Raw genomic sequence first — 25,095 nt, 5'->3', positions numbered from 1 at the left:
TGCGTGTCAATATTTAATCACAATACATCAATTGGGTTTCAGGTTAAGGAAAGACACACACACACACACAGTTGCAGTTGTTCCTGCGAAGTCAGCGAAGTCATGCCTGACTATCCGAAGCACAACGTTGTCGGAAGATTGGAAGTAGGAGAATGGCAGTCGACTATTGCCAGGGTTATCAATGTGTCCAACAACACCATCCATAGACTTGAGTATCGGTGCCAACAACATATTACGTCACGTGACCACCACAGATCGGGCTGGCCCCATGTTAGCTAGAATAGTTGCCCACTATCGGTTTATACACTGCCACATTATTTGTGGCAAAGAAGTCCTCGAAAACAGCACCAACTCCAGGATTGCGAAGGACATCCAACCAGACAGTGTGAAGAACTGCTTAGTTCAGCGACGAGTCGAAGCATATGCAGCATGGACGAGCCAGGATGTACCGACGTCGTCATAAACGTTTTGCCGGTAACTGTATATGGGGGATCGACAGCTCAACGATCTGGGAGGTCATTCCCCAAACTGGCAAAACACACCAGGCGCGTGTGTGAGGCAACGAAGCAGCCCAATACGAATGTGATGAACTCACACAGCCTGTATGCTGTTTCTATAATGTATCATGCTACGGTCATCTTTCAACAAGACAATGCTATACCGCATACAGCGCTCATAGCAACAGCATCAGTACGCAGTCCCATTGTACAAGTCCTCCCATGACCTTCTTACTCGCCAGAATTAAACCCGATAGGGCCAACTATCGGACACTGTACCAACACATGCACTGCAGGCCAAGTGGCTAACATCCAAACGTGTGATCCGTACCCTCATCTCGTCCATGGACACGAGTGCCAGCCAGTATTTGGAGTTAATGTTGGACACGTCATATAGTGAGTTTTCATGAAATTGACAATTATGATTTACCGTGTAATGTCTTCATGTGCCATGTTTGCAATGTCATCACTCATCAAGTATTCCGATTTGTAATAAATCTGTTGCATCCCACAACAGTCATCAGAAAGATGACATATACCCCCTGGCAGCTGTCTGTAAAGTAACCACAAGTAAATGTGCAATTCTGTTTATGAGTCAAGAGTTGAATGTTCTTTAAGAAGCATACATTGTTTACCAACAAAAGATCCACCATGGTCGCATCCATATGAAATGGAAAGTAAAACGTGTGTTTCTGTCGTGTTTTTTATGCAAACAAATGACAAATTACAAGAAACAAGCGTATAGTCAACGAAGTCATCTATATCCCCCACCCATTTTAACATGTTATGGTCCTAAACCAGGTAACTGACACAACATTTCTCTTAGCCCATGTCAAAATAGCTGCAATGGAAATTCTAAAATAAACATTTCTAAAACTCCTTAATATCAAATGGCACCTGTTCAGTATGTACTTTATATATGGACATGCAATGTTTGGCAAGGAAAATTTTAACTGTTTATTTGTTATACTCCATAAATTAACCCACCCTATATGAAAACTTAAATCCAACTTGTTACCATGGAAACATAAAAAAATAAAAAATTATAATATTCCTAAATAGCAAAAGGCACCAGTGCAGTATGTGCCTGGTAGACATGCAAAGTTTTGTAAGAAAGTATTTAACGGTTTTTGAGTTACGCTCCGGAAACGAACACCATCCTTATAGAACCTAAGTCCAACTTGTTACCATGGAAACGTAAAAAATAAAAATTTCTAAAATTCCTAAATAGCAAAAGGCACCAGTTCATCATGAATCTGATAGACTTGCAAAGTTTTGTAAGAAAGTTTTGAATGGGTTTTGAGTTATGCCCCGGAAACGAACTCTACCCTATAGAACTGGTTGCCATGGAAACGTAAAAGAATATTACAAAAATTCCTAAATAGCAAAAGGCACCAGTTCAGCATGTGCCTGGTAGACATGCAAAGTTTTGAAAGAAAGTATTTAACGGTTTTTGAGTTGCGCTCCGGAAATGAACACCACCCTTAGGGGAACCTAAGTCCAACTTGTTACCATGGAAACGTAAAAAATAAAAAATTCTAAAATTCCTAAATAGCAAAAGGCACCAATTCAGCATGAATCTGATAGACATGCAAAGTTTTGTAAGAAAGTTTTGAATGGGTTTTGAGTTATGCTCCGGAAACGAACTCTACCCTATAGAACTGGTTGCCATGGAAAGTTTTGAATGGGTTTTGAGTTACGCTCCGGAAACGAACACCATCCTTATAGAACTTAAGTCCAACTTGTTACCATGGAAACGTAAAAAATAAAAATTTCTAAAATTCCTTAACAGCAAAAGGCACAACTTCAGTATGTGACTGATAGATATGCCAAGTTTCGATCAAATACACTGAATTATTTTCGAGTTCTGCCCCGGAAAAGGAAATGATTACGGACGGACAGACGGACGGACAGACAGACAGACTGGTTGATCGCTATATCCCCCCGCATTATATGCCGGGGGGATAACAACACGAGAATAATGTCATTGATATCCCCCACAACGATTAATACTTGTAACTAAATATAATAAATAAATCAAAAGGGACTAGTTCAACACTACACCTATCTATGTGCCAAGTTTGGTGAAGAAATAGTGTACTTTTCGACATCTGCTCCGGAGTACTACCGCCCTTTTCAGTCTTAGTCAAAGTTTTTGCCATGGAAACTCCAAAAACATTTTTTTTAACAAAAATCCCACAATATAAAATGGCACCAGTTCACCATTAAACCAAACTATGTCCCACGTTTGTTGAAGAAATAGTGAACGGTCTTCAAGATCTTCTTCGGAAATGAGCACAACAACCAACAATACTCAAAGTTGTTGACATGAAACCATGAAATTTAATTATTTCAAAAATTCCAAACTATCAAAAAGCACCAGTTCACCACAAGACCTAAGTATGTACCAACTTTGGTGAGGGAATATTTTACGGTTTTTAAGATCTGCTCTTGAAACAACATCCTGGATGGACAGACGCATGAATGGACTGACAGTGTCCATTTAAAAATCCCACGCAAAACGGCTTTCCGTGATAAAAATCTTGGTGTGCGTTTTTTTTCACCATTTTTTGAGTAGTAGATAAGGGGCTGAAGCTCAGCGTTTCTGTCATAACCAATGCATGGAAAAGTTGTGCAAGTGTGAGCTTTACTGGTTGTTGACAGGTTTACATACAACGCGAAGTTTGTCGAAGGCAAATTGTCACATTAGATAAGCCAAAGTGAGCTTTGCCTTTATTCCTGCTTTTACAGATAGGTGACATTGCCTGGTGACAACAACAGATTCAACCAAAGCAGGAACAAAGGCAGAGCTCACGCTTATCTAATGTGACAAATTGCATTCGACAAACTTGAGCATCAGAAATATTTTCATATATTGGAAGGATTATATTTTCAAAGTGATGAGGTGGTTGCGTAATTTGGCCTATATTTTCTAATGTTTCAGTTCCTCTGAAAACAAATCAATACTGTCAATATTTCTCTTCACTTTATTCCGAGATCTATTTGATATTGAATATCGAATGACTGCCATGCCAAGGATCCAAGAGAGCCTTTTTGATCAGTTTTTATTGTCCGATAGGTTATTGGGAAAACAAGGGGCGGCGATTATGACGAACAGATGTTCAAGTAGGCTTGCAGCTGGTTAACTGGGTTCGTGTATTTATGGAACCTGACGTGATCCGTGTTTCTCCTTTGTTTTTAGCGCGGATCCAATATTAATCAACAAGATGCAAGCGCGCGAAACAGTAGGCAAGTGCTGTTAATCATTACAATCGCTTATCGATTTAGAACAATCCTTTAATCTTCATACGAAATATAACAACCCTTAGGGTTTGTGCACACCCATGGCTTTCGTGGCTGTTTAGGAGGACTGGTCCGTTTGGCTCCAAATGAGAAGGATGAATTGCAAAATAACTCAAAATCTGGAATAGTCTATCAAATGTCAATACGGTACACGACAATGAATACCCCATACCCAACAATATCTGCGGTTTGTTATTTTTATTCCCATCACTGGAAAAAAGTTGTTTAAGAAACTATCATGTTGTTATGTGTACAAGTGGACATCTTGAGCGGAGGGGGCACAACGGTAGGAGGAACAGCACAAACACGTACTGCACGTGCTACATAGTATCCGTCGTTGTTGACTGACAAGATGCGCAACTCAGCTCTTGTGAAATAGTTGCTTTTAAGGTGCATGATGTCTTTCAATGTGTCGCAGAAAGAGGATAACCATTTTATGCCATTAATAAATACTTAAAACGAGCTTCTAAAGCTGTTGGTATGTCTCCTAACAAGATGATAAACGATGTCCTTCGACAGGACTCTAGCAATCAGGCGAACAGGTGGGAATATATCAAAACCATGTGGGGTATATCAAACAGTTAAATTAGACAGTTTTCAGAAAAAAATCAAGTCAGACGTGCTTATTGTCAAACTACATTCAGAAAATAATATATGTCACTAGGACTCTAAGGGCTAGGAAGAAATACCTTGAAACTCAACATGATGTTACAAAATACAAGCTATGGCAACCTTGGCATACATTTGGATACATATACAAAAATATAAGTGTTGTGTGAACGATCGGACATCCTTCGTCTCCGAAATCATTATCTTTGACACAACAAGGAGTAACGTGAAGAAGGATGTGATCCTGTTTTCCTAGATGCGACGTGAGTAAATTCCTTCCACACAGCCAGCAGTCAGTGGGCACCCAGTGAGTTCTGTAAGGAGTCACGGGTGGAACGAGCATTCAGTGTAACAGCCATGTGCACAATGCTACCCCTGCGTCACAGGGCCATATGACACAATTGAACCAATTAACTCAACTCGAAAGGTTGCATGGGAATCACGCACGCACAAATACGATGTTAGCATTAGATTTCATGATGTCTCAGCGCAAGCATCTTTCCGCTGATGCGAAAGGTTTCGTTCTGAAAATATTTGAATACTTTAAGGCAGAAAGTGAAAGACGTTCGCCCTTCTTTGACATTTCAAAGTACATGGAAAGAACAATTCATGCGTTACAGCTTTCAAAAACAAACCGTAGTTAAGATTTTGAACTCTCATAAAAAAACACGCGCCCCTGCACATCCCTTAGGGGGCATCTCAAAACAGGATAGGAAATTAAAGTTAGATTCCTTTGATAAGAAAGTTGTCAGGGACGTGATTCGGCGGTTAACACGAGAAAATGAATTTATTTCAACACGAAAACTAAAACAAATTCTCCTTAGAGAGAATGACTTAGATATTTCCAAATGGACCATTTATAAACTCCCTTCCAAATTTGGATATCAGTACAAAAAGACGAAAGGGTCGAAACTAGCAATGTGTGGACGATCAGATATCATTCGTTTGTGTATCAATTATTGGCTTACCAATGGTCTCACCCAGATACCAGAGTGCCACAGCGCAAGATCCCCCCTGGTAAAGGGGAGCGCCTGATTGCCCTCCATGCAGGCTCCCAAAGAGGTGTTCAGATCCAGATCTACAGATGGCAGAGACTACTATACCGAGATAAATAGTCAGGTTTTCAATGCGTATGTTGAGGAGCAGCTCCTGTTAGCACTGCCTGATAAATCCTTGGTGGTTATGGACAATGCTCCCTATCACAGTTGTCGAGATCCTATTAACCGTTTTCCAACCTCAAATCCACCAAAGGTGAGATATGTCAGTGGCTGGACAACAACCGCATTGCTCGGCCCACGAAAGCCAAAAAAACTGACTACTACCAGATGGTTCTTCAGAACAAACCCCCACCCTCTTATTTGATTGACAACATGTTGAGAGAACACGGTCACGAAGTGCTTAGACTTCCTCCTTACCATTGTGACTTGAATCCCATCGAACTAATCTGGGGTGATTTGAAAAATATGGTCGCACGGCAAAATAAGACCATCAAGCTTGCCGACGTCAAGCAGTTTGTCTTGAAAGGGGTGGGTGAAATTAGAGATGTACGTTGGGCAAACTGTGTCCTACATGTTATCAAAGTTGAGGAAGTGTATTGGAAACAAGACTGTATCCGACCAGATACTGTCCAGCCTGTTGTTGTTCATTTAGGTGACAGCACCGACTCCGAATCTGACGACGAGGGCATTTCGTGGGACCAAGAATAGTGCAATACATATATCCCTGTTTCACTACGACATGTAATAGCCCGATTTACCACGGATATGAATTCTTACATATTCGTACATATTCTTAATCATTTCTTAAGAATCGTAAATATATCTTATTTGATTCCCAAACACTCTTGTAGTTCGTGGGATTCGTGAGAAAAAAATTTGATTATCAAAGAATTTCTAGGAATCGTCTACGAATTTCAGGTTCGTACTTTGTAGTACATGTCGTAATCGGATCTTGTCCACTTTGTATAATTCTTGGCTCAGAATTTGATTCTCTTTCACCCGAAACAGCCCCGAAAGTCTCGAATCATCTACGAAAATATTAAAATATTTTCTTCGAAACTATAAAGCAATGATTTGTCTAAATGAATAATTACGTATGTTATATTACACCTAATGACATGATGCCTGAAATATAATAATGTGGCAATGAATGATACATTCAAGTCAGTAACACTGACCTGAAAAAGAATGCAAAAATAATTTGATGAATATTATTAAATAACTGCTTGAGACGCCCAACGCTAACACCGTATTCGTGCGTGTGTGATTCCCGTGCAACCTTTCGAGTTGAGTTGATTGGTTCAACTGTGTCATATGGCCCAGGGGTAGCATTATGCAGATGGCTGTTACAATGAATGCTCGTTCCACCCGTGACGAACAGGTCTGGTTGTTGGTGAAATATAGTGATAGCTAAATAGACAGATTTTTTATTCATGCACCGATTGTCTTTAAATGTAATATCCAGTTATGTTTGACTGTTAAATAATATCATACCAACTTTGACTGGAGTAGGACCAATAGTTTTTCAAATATTGTAGTAAACGTCGGTACCTTAAATTAACTTCCAGACTATAACAAACCTGAGTCGTGTTTAAGGTAGACGATTACATCAAAGGCCAAGGTCAAGCTGCCTTACGACTACCCCCTTACCACTGCGATCTGGACCCAATAGAGATGATATGGGGTATGGTCAAAGGTGACTATGGATGACTGAACACAACATTGAAATTGCGCGATGTTGAAAAGGTGGTAATCCCGTTGCGTTGCGTTGCGTTGCGTTGCCAAAGTCGTCAACAAGATAGAGTCAAGATACTGGTCACGTGATGGACTTACAACAAGCAACAGTCCCACCTTTAGCATATTCCTGAGGCAAGAGAGTTAACTGACTTTAAAAGTCCAGTTGGGAGGTGACCTTTAGTTGTGACCATCAGCAGTGACACAAGCACTTCTGATGACGGTGGTTGTGAGATGAGTGAGTCAAATTACAGTTAAAATTATCATGATACGCAAACATATTCATTAAATCAGTCATACATCCAGTCTCCAAAATGAAGATTGACATTACACATTTGTATGGCACTGAAATATTAGTTTTTTAGTGGTTGTTAACTTGTATAATAACCTGTGCCTCAAAGTGTTCTTTCTCTGATGTGGGTAATACCCAAGGTGAATACTGGAATTTGGGTCGGATTCACAAAGCAGATTTCTAACATTAATATGAATACTTCCAACAACACAAACACAAAGATGAGAAAGTGATCCATCATTTGTCAAAAAATCTAATTTATTTCCGCCATGGTCAAATTGTTGTATGGCTGATACAAAGAACGGTTAACCCTTTCTGGCAAAAATACTAAGTTCAAATGGGTTCCATCTACAAGTCATTAACAGGGTAAATGTGGTTTGAGCAGGAAATGTCACCAAATCAGAAGGACCAACCATCAATACCAACTCATGACAATCCTTGATTTGGGGGGATGATGTTTAACAAGTACTGCTGTCACAAGGCAAGAAGAAAATGAGCTCTGAAGGAGCCTGCTGATCACATACTATCTACAGCATCAGCTATCTAAAGGTCTGTTATTGAGTCATATGAGTTTCAACATTAAGTTTATCAAAACTAGGATGAATATGTTGAAGAAGCTGATAGATGTGTGTGCTTCTGTTGGAGATTTAAACCTCGTTCTTGCCACGTGAGAGCCACAGGCGCACCATCCGCCATCAGCTATAACAAGTGCCTGCTCAACCTAGGTCTGTGCTGAAAACAAAAAATTGTTGATCATTTAAAAAACACAAACATGTTATTCTTCCTCAGTTATTGTAATAGATAACTTCACTTTTATAGATCACGGTCGAACCATATTTGATTGTGGGTGTTCTACAACACAACAACAAGTCATCATATGTCTGTTTGTATGCTACCCGCCTAATGGTTTACTTATCCTAGTACCTTGCTTGCAGTGACAGTATACTGTGGCTTGACACACATACTGACCACAGCAGTTAACTGTTAACCCCCTTGGCAAGCTGACATGGCAAGGATGTCATTATATTATCTTGGATGACACAACAACTGTCACTCAAACATGTATATTGAAATATGTAGATAAGTGTATGATTTGGGAACTGACAAATGAGATGATTAATATAATGCACATGACTATACCTTCAATGGACACACATCTCTGTCTCAGAGCTTGGTGTAATCTGCCAGTACAGTCTGTGCTGCCAATCTGCCAGGAGAACCCATCACGCCACCTCCTGCAACCATGAATATATACATATAAATACTCAACAGTATCCCCAAACAAATCCATCACACCACCTCCAGTAACCATGAATATATACATATAAATACTCAACAGTCTCCCCAAAGAACCTACCACACCACCTCCAGTAACCATGAATATATACATATAAATACTCATCAGTCCTCAAAAAGTACCCACCCCACCACCTCCAGTAACCATGAATATATACATATAACTACTCAACAGTCTCCCCTAAGAACCCATCCTCCCACCTCCAGTAACCATGAACTTATACATATAAATAATCATTGGTCTCCCCAAAGAACTTACCACATCACCTCCAGTAACCATGTATAGATACATATAAATATGCATTAGTCCCCCCCCAAAGAACCCATCACACCACCTCATATAAAAACTCAACTGTCTCCAAAAAATCCCATTCACACCACCTCCAGTAACCATGAATATATACATATAAATACTCAACAGTCTCCCCAAAGAACCCACCACACCACCTCCAATAACCATGAATATATACATATAAATAGTCAACAGCCTCCCCAAAGAACCTACCACATCACCTCCAGTAAGCTTGAATATATACATATAAAAACTCAACGGTGTCCCCAAAGAACCCACCACACCACCTCCAATAACCATGAATATATACATATAAATAGTCAACAGCCTCCCCAAAAAACTTACCACATCACCTCCAGTAACCATGAATATATACATATAAATATGCATTAGTCCCCCCCCCCCCCAAAAGAACCCATTACATCACCTCCAGTAACCATAAATATATACATATAAATACTCAACAGTCTCCCCAAAGAACCCATCTTACCACCTGCAGTAACCATGAATATATACATATCAATATGCAAACGGTCTCTCCAAAGAACCCATCACACAACCTCCAGTAACCATGCATATATACATATCAATACTCAACAGTCTCTCCAAAGAACCCATCACACAACCTCCAGTAACCATGAATATATACATATAAATACTCAACAGTCTCCCCAAAGAACCCACCACACCACCTCCAATAACCATGAATATATACATATAAATAGTCAACAGTATCCCCAAAGAACCTACCACACCACCTCCAGTAACCTTGAATATATACATATAGATACTCAACAGTCTCCCCAAAGAACCCACCACACCACCACCAGTAACCATGAATATATACAATTAAATACTTGAATATATACATATAAATAATCATAGGTCTCACCAAAGAACCTACCACACTACCTCCAGTAACCATGAATATATACACATAAATACTCAACCTTCTCCACAAAAAACCCATCACACAACCTCAAGTTACCATGAATATATACATATAAATACTGATCAGTCTTCCCAAAGAACCCATCCTTCCACCTCCAGTAACCATGAATATATACATATAAATACTCAACAGTCTCCCCAAAGAACCTACCAGATCACCTCCAGTAACCATGAATATATACATATAAATACTCATCAGTCCCCCCCAAAGAACCCATCACACAACATCCAGGAATCATGAATATATACATATAAATACTCAAACAGTCTCACAAAAGAACCTACCACATCACCTCCAGTAACCATGAATATATACATATAAATACTTATCAGTCTCCCCAAAGAACTCATCACACCACCTCCAGTAACCATGAATATATACATATAAATACTCAACGGTGTCCCCAAAGAACCTACGACACCACCTCCAGTAACCATGAATATATACATATAAATACTAATCAGTCTCCCCAAAGAACCCAGCACACCACCTCCAATAACCATGAATATATACATATAAATAATCATGAGTCTCGCCAAAGAACCTACCACACCACCTCCAGTAACCATGAATATATACATATAAATACTCATCAGTCCCCCCCAAAGAACCCATCACACAACATCCAGGAATCATGAATATATACATATAAATACTCAAACAGTCTCACAAAAGAACCTACCACATCACCTCCAGTAACCATGAATATATACATATAAATACTTATCAGTCTCCCCAAAGAACTCATCACACCACCTCCAGTAACCATGAATATATACATATAAATACTCAACGGTGTCCCCAAAGAACCTACGACACCACCTCCAGTAACCATGAATATATACATATAACTACTCAACAGTCTCCCCTAAGAACCCATCCTCCCACCTCCAGTAACCATGAACTTATACATATAAATAATCATTGGTCTCCCCAAAGAACTTACCACATCACCTCCAGTAACCATGTATAGATACATATAAATATGCATTAGTCCCCCCCCAAAGAACCCATCACACCACCTCATATAAAAACTCAACTGTCTCCAAAAAATCCCATTCACACCACCTCCAGTAACCATGAATATATACATATAAATACTCAACAGTCTCCCCAAAGAACCCACCACACCACCTCCAATAACCATGAATATATACATATAAATAGTCAACAGCCTCCCCAAAGAACCTACCACATCACCTCCAGTAAGCTTGAATATATACATATAAAAACTCAACGGTGTCCCCAAAGAACCCACCACACCACCTCCAATAACCATGAATATATACATATAAATAGTCAACAGCCTCCCCAAAAAACTTACCACATCACCTCCAGTAACCATGAATATATACATATAAATATGCATTAGTCCCCCCCCCCCCAAAAGAACCCATTACATCACCTCCAGTAACCATAAATATATACATATAAATACTCAACAGTCTCCCCAAAGAACCCATCTTACCACCTGCAGTAACCATGAATATATACATATCAATATGCAAACGGTCTCTCCAAAGAACCCATCACACAACCTCCAGTAACCATGCATATATACATATCAATACTCAACAGTCTCTCCAAAGAACCCATCACACAACCTCCAGTAACCATGAATATATACATATAAATACTCAACAGTCTCCCCAAAGAACCCACCACACCACCTCCAATAACCATGAATATATACATATAAATAGTCAACAGTATCCCCAAAGAACCTACCACACCACCTCCAGTAACCTTGAATATATACATATAGATACTCAACAGTCTCCCCAAAGAACCCACCACACCACCACCAGTAACCATGAATATATACAATTAAATACTTGAATATATACATATAAATAATCATAGGTCTCACCAAAGAACCTACCACACTACCTCCAGTAACCATGAATATATACACATAAATACTCAACCTTCTCCACAAAAAACCCATCACACAACCTCAAGTTACCATGAATATATACATATAAATACTGATCAGTCTTCCCAAAGAACCCATCCTTCCACCTCCAGTAACCATGAATATATACATATAAATACTCAACAGTCTCCCCAAAGAACCTACCAGATCACCTCCAGTAACCATGAATATATACATATAAATACTCATCAGTCCCCCCCAAAGAACCCATCACACAACATCCAGGAATCATGAATATATACATATAAATACTCAAACAGTCTCACAAAAGAACCTACCACATCACCTCCAGTAACCATGAATATATACATATAAATACTCATCAGTCTCCCCAAAGAACTCATCACACCACCTCCAGTAACCATGAATATATACATATAAATACTCAACGGTGTCCCCAAAGAACCTACGACACCACCTCCAGTAACCATGAATATATACATATAAATACTAATCAGTCTCCCCAAAGAACCCAGCACACCACCTCCAATAACCATGAATATATACATATAAATAATCATGAGTCTCGCCAAAGAACCTACCACACCACCTCCAGTAACCATGAATATATACATATAAATACTCATCAGTCCCCCCCAAAGAACCCATCACACAACATCCAGGAATCATGAATATATACATATAAATACTCAAACAGTCTCACAAAAGAACCTACCACATCACCTCCAGTAACCATGAATATATACATATAAATACTTATCAGTCTCCCCAAAGAACTCATCACACCACCTCCAGTAACCATGAATATATACATATAAATACTCAACGGTGTCCCCAAAGAACCTACGACACCACCTCCAGTAACCATGAATATATACATATAAATACTAATCAGTCTCCCCAAAGAACCCAGCACACCACCTCCAATAACCATGAATATATACATATAAATAATCATGAGTCTCGCCAAAGAACCTACCACACCACCTCCAGTAACCATGAATATATACATATAAATACTCATCAGTCCCCCCCAAAGAACCCATCACACAACATCCAGGAATCATGAATATATACATATAAATACTCAAACAGTCTCACAAAAGAACCTACCACATCACCTCCAGTAACCATGAATATATACATATAAATACTTATCAGTCTCCCCAAAGAACTCATCACACCACCTCCAGTAACCATGAATATATACATATAAATACTCAACGGTGTCCCCAAAGAACCTACGACACCACCTCCAGTAACCATGAATATATACATATAAATACTAATCAGTCTCCCCAAAGAACCCAGCACACCACCTCCAATAACCATGAATATATACATATAAATAATCATGAGTCTCGCCAAAGAACCTACCACACCACCTCCAGTAACCATGAATATATACATATAAATACTCAACCTTCCCCACAAAGAACCCATCACACCACCTCCAGGAACCGTGAATATATACATATAAATAATCATAGGACTCCCAAAAGAACCTACCACATCACCTCCAGTAACCATGAATATATACATATAAATACTCATCAGTCCCACCAAAGAACCCATCCTTCCACCTCCAGTAACCATGAACATATACATATAAATAATCAAAGGTCTCCCCAAAGAACTTACCACATCACCTCCAGTAACCATGAATATATACATATAAATATGCATCAGTCTCCCCAAAGAACCCATCACACCACCTCCAGGAACCGTGAATATATACATATCAATACTCATCAGTACCCCCAAAGAACCCATTACATCACCTCCAGTAACCATAAATATATACATATAACTACTCAACAGTCTCTCCAAAGAACCCATCTTACCACCTGCAGTAACCATGAATATATACATATAAATTATCATAGGTCTCCCCAAAGAACCTACCAAACCACCTCCAGTAACCATGAATATATACATATAAATACTCATCAGTCCCACCAAAAAAACCATCACACAACCTCAAGTAACCATGAATATATACATATAAATACTGATCAGTCTTCCCAAAGAACCCATCCTTCCACCTCCAGTAACCATGAATATATACATATAAATAATCATGAGTCTCCCCAAAGAACCCATCCTTCCACCTCCAGTAAACATGAATATATACATATAAATACTCATCAGTCCCCCCCAAAGAACCCATCACACAACATCCAGGAATCATGAATATATACATATAAATACTAAAGCAGTCTCACAAAAGAACCTACCACATCACCTCCAGTAACCATGAATATATACATATAAATAATCATCAGTCTCCCCAAAGAACTCATCACACCACCTCCAGTAACCCTGAATATATACATATAAATATTCATCAGTTCCCCGAAAGAAACCATCACACAACATCCAGGAATCATGAATATATACATATAAATACTAAAGCAGTCTCACAAAAGAACCTACCACATCACCTCCAGTAACCATGAATATATACATATAAATACTCATCAGTCTCCCCAAAAGAACCCATCACACCACCTCCAGTAACCCTGAATATATACATATAAATATTCATCAGTTCCCCCAAAGAAACCATCACACCACCTCCAGGAACCATGAATATATACATATAAATACTCAACATTAAAACATTTTCCAAGATATATATATATACTATTCAAAAGAAGTTAAGGATCACCCGATTCTTTCATAATGGTAAAGTTAATCTGTCATGACATGAGAGATTAACTATAGTAATGTGAAAGAATCAGGTGATCCTTAACTTCTTTTGAGTAGTATACATATACACTTTTGTTTTGCTACCTGGGTGTGCTCCACTGCCACATAGATACAGGCCTCTGATTGGACACCGATAGTTGCAAAGCGCTGGAATTGGTCGACTAAGAAACAGCTGGTCCAATGACATTGCCCCATGAAAAATATTCTGAATAATAACAAAACATTAAGAAACATGTTAAACAAAGATCCATATATGGTCACTGTCTAACACATTGTGACAGTATGGTCACTGTCAACAACTTTGTCTCCATATGGTCACTGTCAACAACATTGTCTCCATATGGTCATTGTCAACAACTTTGTCCCCATATGGTCACTGTCAACAACTTTGTCTCCATATGGTCACTGTCAACAACATTGTCTCCATATGGTCACTGTCAACAACATTGTCTCCATAAGGTCACTGTCAACAACATTGTCTCCATATGGTCAATGTCAACAACATTGTCTCCATATGGTCACTGTCAACAACATTGTCTCCATATGGTCAATGTCAACAACATTGTCTCCATATGGTCACTGTCAACAACTTTGTCCCCATATGGTCACTGTCAACAACATTGTCTCCATATGGTCACTGTCAACAACATTGTCTCCATATGGTCACTGTCAACAACATTGTCTCCATATGGTCACTGTCAACAACATTGTCTCCATATGATCACAGTCAATAACATTGTCTCCATATGGTCACTGTCAACAACATTGTCTCCATATGATCACAGTCAACAACATTGTCTCCATATGGTCACTGTCAACAACATTGTCTCCATATGGTCACTGTCAACAACATTGTCTCCATATGGTCACTGTCAACAACATTGTCTCCATATGATCACAGTCAATAACATTGTCTTCATATTAGGGCTGGGACGGGTAACTTGGGTACCCGGGTCGGGTGGGTTCTGAGTAGGACCCGGGTACCCACAGGACTACCTGAACTCGTGGTTAGTAACATGATATATTGTTTAGTGGAAAAAATTATCTTGAACTCTATGGTTACACTACCAGTCACTAATGTTCGCATTTCTGTCTGACTATGCATCCATTCCCTCTGATTTTTCATATGGTTGAATAAAGATATATCTTAATTCAACTTCAGTGTATGAATGACCAGATTGTTTAATACATGTATCTAAATATGTTTTGCCACTGCTATGCTAAAAATGTTCCCAATCAGACATTTTGAGACATCTCCTGAGGCCGACAGTGGGTTCCCGGGTAGGGTCGGGTAATAGGGGGGTGGGTACCCGGGTAGTAAATTTGGACTCGTCCCAGCCCTACTTCATATGTTCACTGTCAACAACCCTGTCTGGCGCTCGGCATTAAGGGGCTAAAACAAGGACTGGTCGGCTCAAAGTCTGTATGCTGTGTCTGAGTGAGATTCATGTTAAATTGCAGCATGGTATCTCAGTGACCTAGCACCATAAATAGGCATCAGTCCAGACTAGTATAAGCAGACGCACGCACGCACGCACGCACATTGCTTGCACATTGCTATGTAAGTGCAATACTCTCAGACGTGACGTTAAAGCCCATTTCACCTCACTTGTCCTCACTGAGATGATCTGTAGGTTCCCTGAGCAGACTTTGACCACTCAATCTATATGAAGGACCTGTGGGGTCCAATCAGATGGGAGCTTCCCCAAATGATTTGGCTTCTTTTCATTACAGCTTTGATTCCAGAATTTATATCCAAACAAAGTAAAACACAGAACAAAATATACCTTCAATACTTTGTCTTTTGGGTGTTGTACCATGGTGGTTAGACATTTCCTATGTAAGTGTATATAGTTTGATATGAAGTTCATGTGGACCTATAGAGGATTTGTCAGATCTTCATAAAGAGCTGTATTGCAACGGCAAAAAATCTTTGATGAGATTACTAAATGAACAGGCTCTGTGACTTGGGTTAAAAGATTTTAGGCCGCCATCATATTGTTGGAATATTACTGATCACAGTATTAAACAACAAAGATGTCAATATCAGTGTTAATATATCAAGTTGTCCAGTTTTCAATATTTTACATGAAATATATGGAATCTACCAGCTGGAAGACTTTCTCTTCTGTTTCACCATGCTAACACTTAAAGTAAATACATAGCCAGTGTTTTTGAGTTGATAAGTACTTACTGTTTGTACAATGATTGAGCACAGATGTATACCTCTTGGAAATCCCCAGATTCAAAATGATGACAGATTATATAAATACCTTTAGCAATCTACACTTGTATAATAGCTTTCATAATAGTTGATTGAAATATTGAACTGCTTTCTATATACATAAGATGAGAGGAGAAGATCCAGCAACTGTCACTGTCTTACCCCACCAGTCAGGCCAAAGATCTCCTCTAGGTCTGGTGGTGTCAGTATATCTTGTCCGATGACGCTTTTCTTGAAGCCTGGGGCATACTTCTCTATACTGTCAAACACTGAAATATTCAAGATGCAAAATGAGATTTGTAGTGTTTTTCTGATCTCAGATATACCCATAGTATTTTTTGTATACTGTTTGAGTACTGTGGAAGACTGTGACCCAAGATTTACTAGAGGACTTATTCATGCTATTTGGGCAGAATAACTTGTGGCCTGCAGGCCTGATAAAGATTATAAGACATGAATGTGTTACATGCCATTCCAGTCATCCGTTCCTTCCAGACAGAAAAGGAGGATTGGAACATTTATAACATGTGACATCAACACACTTGGAGACACTTTAAGTTCATTTAAGGACTTGTCATACCTTTCACAAGATTTACCAATGACTTGTGTAGGGATAGAGGATTATGTACATTAAATTATACAGTCCATGTAAAAGTTCTGTTTCCTATGCTGAGTTCCAGATCTCCATGATTTGTGATGTCGAATATAGATTATCTCAAAACAGTATAACACCATCTCATTTATTCACCTGTATTGTTGTAGTGGTCCCAGGGATCCTGTTTCAGTCTTGTGGAGAACAGTGGTCCCACATTTACCCACACTGTTCAAGTGGTCCCCTGTGAGCTATCCTGTTTCAGTCTTGTGGAGAACAGTGGTCCCACATTTACCCACACTGTTCAAGTGGTCCCCTGTGAGCTATCCTGTTTCAGTCTAGTGGAGAACAGTGGTCCCACATTTACCCACACTGTTCAAGTGGTCCCCTATGAGCTATCCTGTTTCAGTCTTGTGGAGAACAGTGGTCCCACATTTACCCACACTGATTAAGTGGTCCCCTATGAGCTATCCTGTTTCAGTCTTGTGGAGAACAGTGGTCCCACATTTACCCACACTGTTCAAGTGGTCCCCTGTGAGCTATCCTGTTTCAGTCTAGTGGAGAACAGTGGTCCCACATTTACCCACACTGATTAAGTGGTCCCCTGTGAGCTATCCTGTTTCAGTCTAGTGGAGAACAGTGGTCCCACATTTACCCACACTGATTAAGTGGTCCCCTATGAGCTATCCTGTTTCAGTCTTGTGGAGAACAGTGGTCCCACATTTACCCACACTGTTCAAGTGGTCCCCTGTGAGCTATCCTGTTTCAGTCTAGTGGAGAACAGTGGTCCCACATTTACCCACACTGATTAAGTGGTCCCCTATGAGCTATCCTGTTTTAGTCTTGTGGAGAACAGTGGTCCCACATTTACCCACACTGTTCAAGTGGTCCCCTATAAGCTATCCTGTTTCAGTCTTGTGGAGAACAGTGGTCCCCTATGAGCTATCCTGTTTCAGTCTTGTGGAGAACAGTGGTCCCACATTTACCAACACTGTTCAAGTGGTCCCCTGCAACTATCCTGTTTCAGTCTTGTGGAGAACAGTGGTCCATCATTTACCTATACTGTTCAAGTGGTCCCCTATGAGCTATCCTGTTTCAGTCTTAAGGGGAACAGTGGTCCCACATTTACCTATACTGTTCAAGTGGTCCCCTATGAGCTATCCTGTTTCAGTCTTGATGGGAACAGTAGTCCCACATTTACCCACACTGTTCAAGTGGTCGCCCATAAGCTATCCTGTTTCAGTCTTGTGGAGAACAGTCGTCCTACATTTACCCACACTGTTCAAGTGGTCCCCTGTGAGCTATCCTGTTTCAGTCTTGTGGAGAACAGTGGTCCCACATTTACCTATACTGTTCAAGTGGTCCCCTGTGAGCTATCCTGTTTCAGTATTGATGGGAACAGTGGTCCCACATTTGCCCATACTGTTCAAGTGGTCCTTTGTGAGCTATCCTGTTTTAATATGAGGGGACCAGTTGTCCCAGATATACCTGTCAGTGTTGGGGCACATTAGTATGTCTCAAGAGAAAGAGTAGGGCGTGGTTACCTATGTCAGCATACTGGTTCCTGGCAGTATCGTCCCAGGACCGTCCCCCAGCGAGGGTGTAGGGGGTGTACTGAGTGAACAGCAGGACCACATGACTCCCAGGTGGGGCCAGGGTGGGGTCAAGGCTGGAGGGGATCACCATCTCAATCACTGGGCTGCATGGTACAATGTGTGTTACCAGCAAACAAATGAAAAAATGTGTCTGCAAGTTCTTACAAAAACAGAAGCAATCTCACTGCCATTTCCTCAAGGTCCAAGAAATCATTACATACCAATATTATCTCAAACCAACTTACAAGGACCTTGATTCTAGCTTAATAAGAAACCTGAATACATTTCCTGTCTAAAGGCATTGCTAGTGTTGTCCCAGCAAATCCTGTTGCCATTTGAATAATACAATTATATGACCCTGAGAGTGAACTTGACCTTCAAATATTAGTCAAATGTCTCAAGGAAATTCCCTGTGTCTATACATACATACGATGTAACATTATGAAGTAATAACATATAAGAGACAATGGTGAGTAATTTAATCGCCAATTAACTATGTTGTAACTAACTAGGCTTATGTTTGCTTCACATTCAGTGTGTTTATTCCACAATCACTTGTACACACCGTCTCCAACACTTGTTAATACAACTGTAAAAACAGCGGGAATTGATTTCAGCTTCACCGGTTATCACATGTTAGGTCACATGTGCAATATATGCAAATGCTTACCGGTACTTCCGGCTCTCTACTCACGGATGTTGATTGTTTTACCGTGTCAGGTGGTTTGACAATCTGCATCGAGGCGAGGGTCATTTCAACTTTATTTGCAGAAATTATTAAACTTTATTCAAGGAAAAGAGATACAAATCAAGTTTATATATGGAAATAGTTATTGGAACAGTTATTTAGGACGAAATGCGAAGTTCTATTGTCAAATGCTGGGCTGGCTATCGGACGCCGGTTGACATCGCCAGTGGAAAAAAATGTGAGATCTTCGACTCCATGAATAAGACGACCCCTCTTCTTAACCCCCTCATTTTAGGTACGAAAAACTCGCCTTATACACAGCTATATACGGTAATGTAAGCAAAATTTATCCCTTGTCAGAATCAATGTAACTGTAATAGCGACTGATTTACGACTACCATTGTCTGAAGTACATTTGACTCCAAAAGCTAATTACCCTGTAGCCATGACATGTATATGTCTCCATAACTTAATTGTCATTATTCATATGACACTAATCCCCGTTGTTAATCCTCACCAACATTTCATTGTATCTTGACTGTCAGTCAGTCTGGACTACCATATCACTTCCCTTTAACTACTGCTTTTTATAGTATGGCATTTATTGCCTTAATTGATCATCCCCTGAACTGTCGGTTAATCACGCCCATATGTCCAATGTCCAAAGCAACGTCATTGTCTCTTTGGCTGTCCATTGTTGTTCATTACTATATATGTGTTACCATTACATGGTGTTGGTCAAGCTTGGTATTCCGAGTGCTGCTGTAGGGACGACATCAAGCAGGATGTGCCGCTCGTAGGAAACGTCCTGAGGTGAGCTGGAGCTCCGCTCACCTCATGTATGTAACAACGCGTGTGGGTCTGGAGTTGATTAATGAACAATTTGCATACTCGTATATGCAAAGGGCCGACATATGGTTCCTGTAGGAAGTGACAATTTGGAGACGATGGCTTGTGGTATATACAGTTTTACTTTATACATGTTGATATATACATACAAAAGACACTATGTGCCTGGTCAGCACATAGTGGTAGTGGTTGTTGTCTAGGTGCCCCGGAGCACTCAGCCTAACCCTAGCTAGGCTAAGGGTAAGACCTTTCTTCTTTTTTTTCTCCTCTCTGGACCAAAGCTTATATAGCCAAGGTCACCTGACATTTAGTAAGTAATAAATATAAATGTAAATGTCGTAAATCAGTCGCTAGGACATATGCCTGAGCTGGAAGGTCCGCAGTGAGGAAGTACTCATTGAAAGTAGGTAACCGTGAGGTAGTACAGATTGTAACCATAGCTGGGCTCCTCCGTGCAAAGTTTCAGCTTCATAAGCCTTATGGTATTTTAGGAGAGTTCTAAAATCTGGAAGTCTACAACAGACAAACAAAGGACAATATGTTGATACATATGCACACTTGAATTTCAGTCAGGAAAGCTTAAAATGGCAAACAAACACTTAATGTATTGTCTCTTCAGTGACCTCAACCAGTAGTATAGGTAATGATGGTTCTGGACCACTTCCACTGGAGCAGGATTCATATACCTATACCATCACTACAGAGGGAATTTTTTATGTCAAAATGACTATGCGATTCAACGATAGTCATAAGATTCAGTTAAATTGGCTCTAGCTCACCACCACCTGGAGCCAATGATATAAATTTTTATAGGTAATGATGGTTCTGGACCACTTCCACTGGAGCCAGATTCATATACCTATACTGCTACTACAGATGGAATTTTTTATGCCAAAATGATTATGCGATTCAACGATAGTCATGAGATTAGTTCTAGCTCACCAATACCTGGGGCCAATCATTGCTTTAGATGAGTCTAAATGGTAATAAAAATATTCTTCATTATTTTTATCGATAAAGCGATATTCAACATTTTTATTAAGTTCTTCGTTCATTTTACTAGGAGACCAGACTATATAACTACACTCTTTTTGTAAATTGATAAGAAACAATTGATTACCGTATTTGGTTGGTTTGACATCACTGATATAATAAAAACCTTGTGGTAATTCTCTCCATTTAATAGTTTTTTCCATTATTATATATTTATGTAAGCATTTGTCTAAATGTAATCACACGATAGTAAGCAATTTATTTTTAATCTCCAACCAGTTCTTTGGTTTTGGCACGGAATAATTGACGCGCTTGTTGCCTCCCCTGTTCTATGAACTTTTTTTTATCGTCTTCGCTAATACCACTGGTCTTACGAGATTTTGATCGAATCTCCTGCTTCATTACGTTGTATTTGGTGAGTTCTGACAACACTAAACGAAACTCCTCCTCGGATATCTTACAATCAGCCATTGCTGTCGAAATATGATCCTCAATGCTGTTCAACTTTGCTTCGGCGAGTATCCGAATACTATCGTGTTTTAATGCTTTCTTTTGCAACCTACGAGAAATGAATTTTATCGCTATTCCTGCCAGTCCCGAGACTCCGGCGGTTATTTCCATGCCGAGCACGATAGGCGCGGCGATTATAGTTGATAGTAAACCGACACCGGCTACACCGAGTCCCATGCCAGCTACTACAAGAGCGGTGTCAACTCCGTCCAGAGCATTCACGGCTCTGCGATACTTTTTATACAATCCAAGTCTCAACTCCCTATCCTTTTCTATTCGATGTTTTATGTCGCTTATTTGATGTAATCGAAATCCGTCAACAGTTTCCATCTTTTCATCGAGCGCCGGATATAAACTCATAGTGTATATTACGAATATATAATAGTCTTTAATTGGTCTTGCTTAAAGGTTTTGATAGTATACATCAACCTTATCAAATGTATATTATACGGCAAGAATATCTTAGAAAGAGAAATTCTGTCACTTTTAATAATCTGAACCCCCTCGAGGGTTGTAACGGGTGATGCTCCAACATGAATAATACTGCAACGTTGACGCTCGTGTTTCTTGAGCCATTTAATCGATAGACCTGGTAATATTTCGAAGGCATCTACCGGTGCATCTCCGAACAAGACTTCAATAATAAGCGTAGAAATATTAGGTATTGCACTCAAGTTCTGTTTAATATCATCGAATTCTGTAACCAAATTTAAACTAACATTTTGGATTGCCGGACGACTATATAACATATGACCTGGTTTTTCTGGCAGGGGAGTGACTAACACACTTTTTCGTTTTGACGGGATATAGGCCGCGAGTACGATGCCACTATTTATTATCTTAGTTAAATTATGTCCCTTACCCATCATCGCATAAGGTGGGGTAATGGCGATATTCAGCAGCCACTTGATGTTTGCTTCGACCATAGTCCATTTATTCTCACTGTTGTAAATAATATTGTACGGAGTGGTTTTAAGGAGTCTACTAACGTCGACATCGCTTAAATCTTCTAGATTACCCGTGAATGTGACTTCTTTCCGCTTGTATACATTATCGTGTAAGTGTAAAGCGTATAACTTACCATTGTTTATCAAATCCTTCTGTGTCTCCGAGATCGGAAAGCGCAATTGTATTACATTGTCTTATCGTTCCAGGGCCTGATGCATCAACCCTTATTTATAATATGGAGTGTTACACTTAAGTATCCTATATGTACAGGTTGATGTTTTACATCTAATACAGAAATTTTGAGATCTGAAATAATACCCCGCTTTAATTTTTTATATTGTAATGTTGAAAAAGATTCCGTTCTGCCACTATTGTATTTTTCATTTTTCACTGGAACACTTCTGAGCAGAGTTGAAGGACTTTCTAGTTGAATATTATCCGTCGTGCTTATTTGATCAAGATGGATGAACAACTCTTTATAGGGAACTAAATCGGGTAATGTATCTCCATGTATTGTTATGTTGGGTTTTATCATGTTTACAGATTCATAGTCGAGTGTAAATCCAAGTTTAGGTACTAAGTTAACGGAAATAATTACACTTTTTTCTCCAGTGGCTAATTTCAGCATCCCAGTCGCCTCATTTTGTGTTAGACTAATTCCATTAGGCTTAAAAACTTCATCATTGAGTGAGCATACGCTGTAATACCCATCAGGTATATTAATGTATTTACCAGTACTACGTGAGGATAATGTCATTATCCCATTATTTAATCTCGCAGCACTTATATTGATCCACCTAGGGTAATACGTTACATCGCATAGAGCGACTTTGAGTTGTCCATCCGAGTTATCGATAGTACGAAGCAGTTGAATAGACTGACCATTTGTTATTCCCAGGAGTGTAACATACATATCAAATATACAATGATACTATATCATAACTTAAATATGGAATCAACCATTATTTATAATATGGAGTGTTACACTTAAGTATCCTATATGTACAGGTTGGTGTTTTACATCTAATACAGAAATTTTGAGGTCTGAAATAATACCCCGCTTTAATTTTTTATATTGTAATGTTGAAAAAGATTCCGTTCTACCGCTATTGTATTTTTCATTTTTCACTGGAACACTTCTGAGCAAAGTTGAAGGACTTTCTTGTTGAATATTATCCGTTGTACTGATTTGATCAAGATGGATGCACAGCTCTTTATAGGGAACTAAATCGGGTAATTTAGATCCCTCATTTGATGAATCGATTATTATATTATCATCGGTTGCAAATCCAAGTGTAATTGTAAAGTTCCCGGTAGGAACTACACCATTTTCTCCAGGGGATAATTTCAGTCTCCCAGTCGCCTCATTTTGTGTGAGACTAGCTCCCATAGGCTTAAAAAATTCATCATTGAGTGAGCATACGCTGTAATACCCATCAGGTATAGCAATAATTCTACCTTTGTCATGTAATATCAATATCTTATTATCATCTTTCGCAGCACTTATATTGGTCCATCGTGGGTAATACGTTACATCACAGATAGCTACTTCGAGCTGTCCATCCGAGTTATCGATAGTATAAAGCAGTTCAATAGACTGACCATTTGTTATTCCCGGGAGTGTAACATACATATTAAATATACAATGATACTTTATCATAACTTAAATATGAAATTGAGATACATTACTAATCAATCGATTATAGTAACTGCCTCTGGTGCTGAATTTTTTGTTAAATTCCCCGATATCTTTGAAAAGTACAGGGTCACGGCAACTAGCGATAAAATGGTGCACGATTGGTTTCACAATCCGATGCAATTTTGGCAGAATCAGTTAAACTTTGCCATATGGTGTGCCACAACGGGATGTGGCGTATCTCTTTACGCTCCAGGATTTGAACTGAAATTTGAGCGTGGAATTCCACAAATAATAATTATGATAGGTCTGCGTATGAGCGTATTTGTCAGGAATTTAATGTTTCTACGAGTAAAGATTGGCGTATTAAAGGAGCAAACCATGGTCTAGGTGTTCCTTACACAGAGGAAAATAAATCCGTCAAAGAAGAAAGCGATTATGTATATAAAGTACTTAATAAACTTCCAGTTAATTTTGG

At 39.3% G+C, this 25,095-nt stretch overlaps 1 protein-coding gene across 1 annotated transcript in view; it reads right to left on the bottom strand.

The window, feature by feature from the left end:
* Positions 1–7,711: 7,711 nt before the first annotated feature.
* LOC139452989 (pyridine nucleotide-disulfide oxidoreductase domain-containing protein 2-like) overlaps positions 7,712–25,095 on the bottom strand; it is an 81,739-nt gene continuing 64,355 nt past the window's right edge. Inside the window, exons 14-18 of the mRNA XM_071234615.1 lie at positions 18,943–19,097; positions 16,969–17,075; positions 14,667–14,787; positions 8,574–8,668; positions 7,712–8,165 (exon numbers count right to left, since the gene is read on the bottom strand). Coding sequence (XP_071090716.1) covers positions 8,598–8,668; positions 14,667–14,787; positions 16,969–17,075; positions 18,943–19,097 — 454 coding nt within the window. The 3' untranslated portion in view covers positions 7,712–8,165; positions 8,574–8,597. The remainder of the gene's footprint in view (positions 8,166–8,573; positions 8,669–14,666; positions 14,788–16,968; positions 17,076–18,942; positions 19,098–25,095) is intronic.

This window comes from Haliotis cracherodii, unplaced genomic scaffold (assembly GCF_022045235.1).
Source record: "Haliotis cracherodii isolate W230 unplaced genomic scaffold, xgHalCrac1.p SCAF_9, whole genome shotgun sequence".
Lineage (NCBI taxonomy): Eukaryota > Metazoa > Mollusca > Gastropoda > Lepetellida > Haliotidae > Haliotis > Haliotis cracherodii.
Note: the sequence above shows the minus strand (reverse complement) of the source record. Positions and strands in the feature narration are given on the sequence as shown.